We start from the raw sequence: 5,727 nt of genomic DNA, 5'->3' as shown, positions 1-5,727 counted from the left end.
GACAGAGGTACCGGTAGCACGGGCGTCAAAGAACCCGCCTGGAGAAGCCGGCAGGAGTGGATCCGGCGGCGGGGAGCCGGTGGAGATGGGAGGAAGCGGGTTGTGCAGGGGAGCGAGCGGCGCTGCTAAAGGAAGAAAAACAATGCGCAGGTGGGAGGGATGAAGAAGAAAGAACAACGTCCGTCCGAACGAGATCCGATGGCTAGGAATCGTCGACTGAACCGAACCGTTTTTTCCAGTCGGCTGACATATAGCACAATCCTTTTTCTAAAGCATAAGTCACTTTCGTGATCTATTGGATTGCTTGCAACAACACATCAATCTCTATGCACATGTAATGGCCTCAATAGTTAGATATTGACTTGAATTACACAAGACGAATTCAGGTAACTTCGTCCTGTATAGCAGAACCGTTGAAACAATGCATGCATGCCAAAAGATCATGCATGACAACTACATAGGCAAACGCTAAGAGCGTGTACATAACAGATGAACACATGCCACACCATATGGGTAGACCGTATAGACCACTAACCACACGGGAAACAGACGACAGAACCCAAAGCACAAACACCTCTCGTTTGGATCAGAGACCTAAATACTTTGGTCCCATGACAAAATTACACTAACAAAGAGGTGGCCTACAACGACCTCAAGTATAAGACTGCTTTCATCACCTAAATATGCCATATTTTTCCACTTATTTCTTGTATATGTTTGGCTGCAAACGACCACATTAATTAACCTGACAGAACACGCAGCATTCAGGGCAGATGAAGAGCTAGCAAGACGTCAGTTCTTAGGGAAGAGCTGAGCATGAAAGCCATCAGGGAAACTGAGGCCGGGGGTACGGACTATGTTCCCTCCTTTAACTGTCCTCCAACTGCAGTGAGCAAATTTACGCTTAGACTTCAGATTTAATCTTTTCATAAGTAACTGCATATTATGTATGTGCAAGTGAGGAACGGTACCTGTATTTTGTAACCAGGCAGTGGATGAAGGTTGCCATCAGGACCTTGCTGAGATCGGTGCCCACGCAGAACCGGAGACCCCCACCGAAGGCCATGAAATGCTTCGTCCCACCGGTGATTTCCACCTTGTCCTGCTCAAGTGACACCAACAAAAGTTGTTTAGCCTTCAGACAAACGTCCGGATGGGTCAAAAACTGAACCCTTTTATGCGTGTTTCATGTCCATGCATTTGTCTGGCGAGTTATGAATGCATGCATGGAGGCTTGTAGCTAGGCGCATATCTTATTCCAATTTGCTGCATTTTATTTTCTTGATTCAGACAATGTTTCTATTGTTACGGCTCTAACCTCTAAGATTGTTTCCTTTCTTTAGAGCCACGTGTCCCTAAATTTTTCTACAGAACAGCGCATATTAAGTATAGTTTGACCATATGCTGTTCCATAAGCTGACTTGACCGTCCCCAAGTATACTAATCACGTAGCACTCTACAAACAAAGAACTGAACTTATTACTAAATAGGCAAGACAGATTTCTTTATTCCTGTGCTCTGTCCCCTTCGTTACATTTCTTTTCTGTTTTCACTGGGAACATGTGAAAAGTGGTTTTACAGTCATTGGAATGCATGTACTGAGTTGCCACCGAATTATACCTTTGGATCTACTAAAATTTGGTGCCTACGTATCACAATTTTGTACCTCCCTAGTTATAATTCTAGGTACCTCTCAAGGATGGTAAAAAGACTCAGCACATGGTTCACCTGTCGCATTGAGGAACTGTCGGAGTAGAACCCTAAAACGCAGACATGTATTTTGTTGTAAATAATACTGTACTAATTTTGGTAAGCTCATAGCTCCAAGGCGACTGGTGCAGTTGATTGCTAATGCCTGCGGGCCAGGCCAGTTTAAGCTACACCGTGCATGTGTATATATATACCTCTCGTGGCATCTTTTTACCCTTACAAGTAAAGCTACAACAAGTCTAAAACTTGGAGAAACTCCAGAATTTAAGCATGCCATGAATTGCATTGTTCCATTGGGTTAAATATATATAGCCTGCACTAATATTGGTGGCTCGTTAGTTTGCTAAAAGGATTATACCTTACTACACCGATTGATTAAATTGTAGGATTTATGGTTCGGTGGACGCTTGAAGTGTGCCGCCGAAACCCTAATTTTCAGTTGTATTCGAAATGGACAGAGTTGAATACATTAGCTTTTCATAAAGACCAAATTAAGGGCACAAACCTGCCACCTCCACGGATTAAACGCTAATGGATCTTCGTAGATCTCGGGGTTTAAGTGCACTGCTGGAGGACACACCATAACTCCCCACCCTGCCGGAATGGTGTAGCCTGCATCCAAAGGACCGGATATATGGAAAGATTTAATATAATTTTGTAACTCTTGCCATGCAAAAGAAACAAAGTATTGTATGCTCAAACACATCACGGTATTTCGTATTTACTTTGTGTAGATATACCTTTGAACTCAATGTCCTGCAAGGCCTTCCGAAAAATCCCTGGCACTATGTTTGCCAATCGTACTATCTCCAATGTGACCTTCATGCACGCAAAACACGCAGGGGTGTCAGTTTCAGAGTAGCACATCTCGACTCAAGTTGTTACAGTTTCTTTTTCTCATTTTGTACACTTCATTTTCTCCGTTTACCGAGTCCAATCAAGACTATCCAGAGTAGCTGTTGTTATGCTAACTACGGTATCTTCTGTCTCGTAGACCGTGCATTTGGTTACACATGCACGAAACACAAGCCATGCACTTGCCCAACCACCTTCTGTCAAGGTTCTTGCATTTCACCACTACCATATATAATGCCATCAGTTGTAGTCACTGTAACTGGGAGGTGAGACATATCCTGGCAGCTTTCTTAACAGTGCAAGTTGCACACAGCTAGGGGTGCGCTATATTATTGTTAGCTAGTCCCGGTTAGGCTCACCTGAGACGTGAAGGTCATGGACTTGTACTCGGCCCACGTGAGTCCGGCATCACGGTCCTCCCTGTTCCTGACAATCGCCTCATGCTCCTCCTGGCCACACAACACACAGCATAATCTCTGGTCAATTGTTTCTGGCACAAGCCTTGTTTCCTTGCTCGGGCACACCACGTCGAGATAAGTACTAAACAATTGTGCAGTTTGCACTAACCGTTAACGCATGGAGCACCCTGGGGTTCTCGGCCAGGAGCTTGATGCCCAGCGTGAGTGCCAAGGCCGTCGTCTCGAAGCTGGCGAAGAGGAGCACGAACATGAGGTCGAGGGCGACCGCCTCCGTCATGACGGGCTTCTCCCGACTCAGCTCCTCGATCAGGACGTCGAAGAAGTCCTCGCTCTGCCTCCCCGGGTCCGCCATCCTCTCCCTCATCATCTTCTTCAACACCTTCATCGCGTTCTTCCTCCCCTGGACATATATTATATACAACTTAATTTAGCTCAGTTAAGTGTTCGATCGGACATGAAGCTTAGCAGAACGGATTCCTCTTGAATCATTGACCGCGTGCATGTGAGTGAATGGTCGTTTGTTTGACTTGAGACGCATGTGCAGCCTTGCTCACTACGTTGCTCAAGTTGCATTGCATGCATGTGCAGTTGTGCATTACCTGCATGCACTCATGGTAGGCAGTGCCGGGAATGTCCACCGGGAAGGAGATGAGGCCGCGAATGAAGGCCACGAAGTTCTTCCTCAGACTCTCAGACGACTTTGATGGCTCGTAGCTGATCAGCTTCTTCGCGGTAAGATCAAATATCCACTGGGAGAGATTTTCATGGTGCACATGATCAGTAAACTGATTGCCTGATTTCAACAGAGATTTAACTTATGTAGCCGTCTTACGGTGGAGATGGCGTCCTTGAGCTCGACGCTCGGGCGGCTCGCCCACGAGGCGAGGCTAGCACGGCACGAGCGGTCCGTCTCGGCGAGGAGCACCGCCCTGAGGTTCTCCTGGCCGTAGAGCCGAAGCACGAGAGTCTTGAGGTACTTGTACATGAAGCCGTGCAGGGAGCCGACGTTGTCACGGCCGAAGATCTCGGTGAAGGTGTCCGGGTACCAGCTCTCGAACAGCTTCCCCTCCTGCTGGAACACGTGGTAGTTCAGGTCCGGGTCCGCCGACACCACCACCGTCCGGCCGACGATGCTCGTCTTGAAGATGGCACCGTACCTACACATACATCCAATAAAGTTCACCAATGCAGACAGTAATACATTAGCAATCTGCTTACTGGTTTGGATTGGACAGTATGCTAATGCTGAGTGGTCAGTACATATTAATCCTCTCCTTCACAAAGGGGGAGACGTCACAGGTAGGGTTCGGCGCGAAGAATTGCATGGTCTCGCCGAGAAGAGGGAGGCCGAGGGAGCCCGGCGGCAGCCGGCCGTTCACTTTCGGGTGGCTCCATCTGTAAGCCCACATGACGGAAGCCATGACCATTGCCAAGGTCACAGACCACAGAGCTACACAGACCAGTGTTTCCATGGCCTCTGTTCCAAGCTAAGGAAGAGAAGGTGAGTGGTGTCTCTGGAGGACAATGGCTGTGCAGGCTGCAGGCTGCAGACTGCAGAGAGGCAGGAGAAGCTAGTGCAAGATATGGTGTTGCAGAACCGAGAGCTGCGTGCTTGTTATAGCAGGAGGTTGCTTCGCTTTATATAAAGGTTTCAAGCTTTCAGCCCCGATGCTGTGAGAGGCAGGAACATTAAAAAAATGGAGGAATTATTGCCACAGAATCACTGCAAGTGTTTTTCTTTTTGACGGAAAGAATCCACCAACAAGCTCGTATTGGGTTGTTCTGTTCTGAAAACTGTACTGCACGCCACAGGGGTTAAGATGTTCTGTTTTGAACCTTCTCCAGAGTTGTTGTCTGTTTGGAGCTGGCTGGCTGGCTCTGTATGCGTGGTATAGCATAAGACATGTACAGCACTGGGCTGCCGGCTGTTCTCCAGACCATGGATTATTCTCCGAACTCCCAGATAGATAACGTGGAGAAACTAAATTGTTTAGTTTTTAGTTTCTCTTCGGATAGACATTCTATTTTGGTTGGAATTGGGTACATAGGTTCAAACACAGATTGTCAATAGCTTGACAAATCAAACTGTTAAATTTGCAATCATCTGAAATTCTGGATAAGAACACCTCGGTGCAGGTTTCTGAAATTCTGATAGCTAGAATTATCAATCCATGACAGAACAGGGGAACTGTACAGCAAGCGAATTGAATATGCACCGGCACGCCCGAACTGTAAACTACTGACTACTGAGTTCAACCTTTTGGTCTGGGCTTAGCCAGGTCGATTTTGGTGTTGCCGCCGTGGGCATTGATCTAGGACGTCGCAATCACAGGTGCGGTAGACCCAGCAGGGCAGCCCCCGGCTAGCTAGCAGGACGCGTTGTCTGCCCCCAAGCCATATTACCTGCTCGTGCTAATCTGAATCCAGCACACGAGCTGGCGTGCTGCGTGCGGCAAGATCAGACGGATTAGATAGCCGAATCTTCCATGAACGTAAGCAGAGGTTGTACACCATCACGCGTGATGTCGTCACGTCAGAGGATGGTTCAGATATACTATCGTATCGTATATACGTGCTTCCACGCACGTACGGCCACGTGTATATATATACGTATTGCTCATGCCGCCATTTTGTCCGCATGTCTGTCGGTCGATCCGATCCGATGGTGTGCGCTTCGGGGACTGTTCAGATGTGCATGCACCTTGAACACAATCAATCATACGCACACGTGTTCATTATACTC

The 5,727-nt window shown here is 47.5% G+C and overlaps 1 protein-coding gene across 1 annotated transcript; it reads right to left on the bottom strand.

Annotated features, from left to right (window-relative positions):
- Positions 1 to 390: 390 nt before the first annotated feature.
- On the bottom strand, positions 391 to 4,578 carry LOC133920423 (cytochrome P450 87A3-like). The gene is made up of 9 exons (XM_062365044.1): positions 4,245 to 4,578; positions 3,817 to 4,141; positions 3,584 to 3,733; positions 3,133 to 3,384; positions 2,925 to 3,014; positions 2,451 to 2,529; positions 2,216 to 2,322; positions 972 to 1,102; positions 391 to 883 (listed from the first exon to the last, which is right to left on the bottom strand). Exons 1-9 carry the CDS (start codon positions 4,454 to 4,456, stop codon positions 793 to 795), a joined length of 1,437 nt encoding a protein of 478 aa, XP_062221028.1. The 5' UTR covers positions 4,457 to 4,578; the 3' UTR covers positions 391 to 792.
- Positions 4,579 to 5,727: the final 1,149 nt, after the last annotated feature.

This window comes from Phragmites australis, chromosome 6, assembly GCF_958298935.1.
Source record: "Phragmites australis chromosome 6, lpPhrAust1.1, whole genome shotgun sequence".
Classification (NCBI taxonomy): domain Eukaryota; kingdom Viridiplantae; phylum Streptophyta; class Magnoliopsida; order Poales; family Poaceae; genus Phragmites; species Phragmites australis.
This window is presented reverse-complemented; position numbering and strand designations above follow the sequence as displayed.

Coding starts and splice junctions, on each gene's coding strand:
- LOC133920423 (XM_062365044.1), bottom strand. CDS start 4,456: ATGGAAACACTGGTCTGTGTAGCTCTGTGGTCTGTGACCTTGGCAATG. Junction 3,734..3,816: donor TCAAGGACGCCATCTCCACC/GTAAGACGGCTA, acceptor AATCTCTCCCAG/TGGATATTTGATCTTACCGC. Junction 1,103..2,215: donor TTAATCCGTGGAGGTGGCAG/GTTTGTGCCCTT, acceptor TCACTTGAGCAG/GACAAGGTGGAAATCACCGG.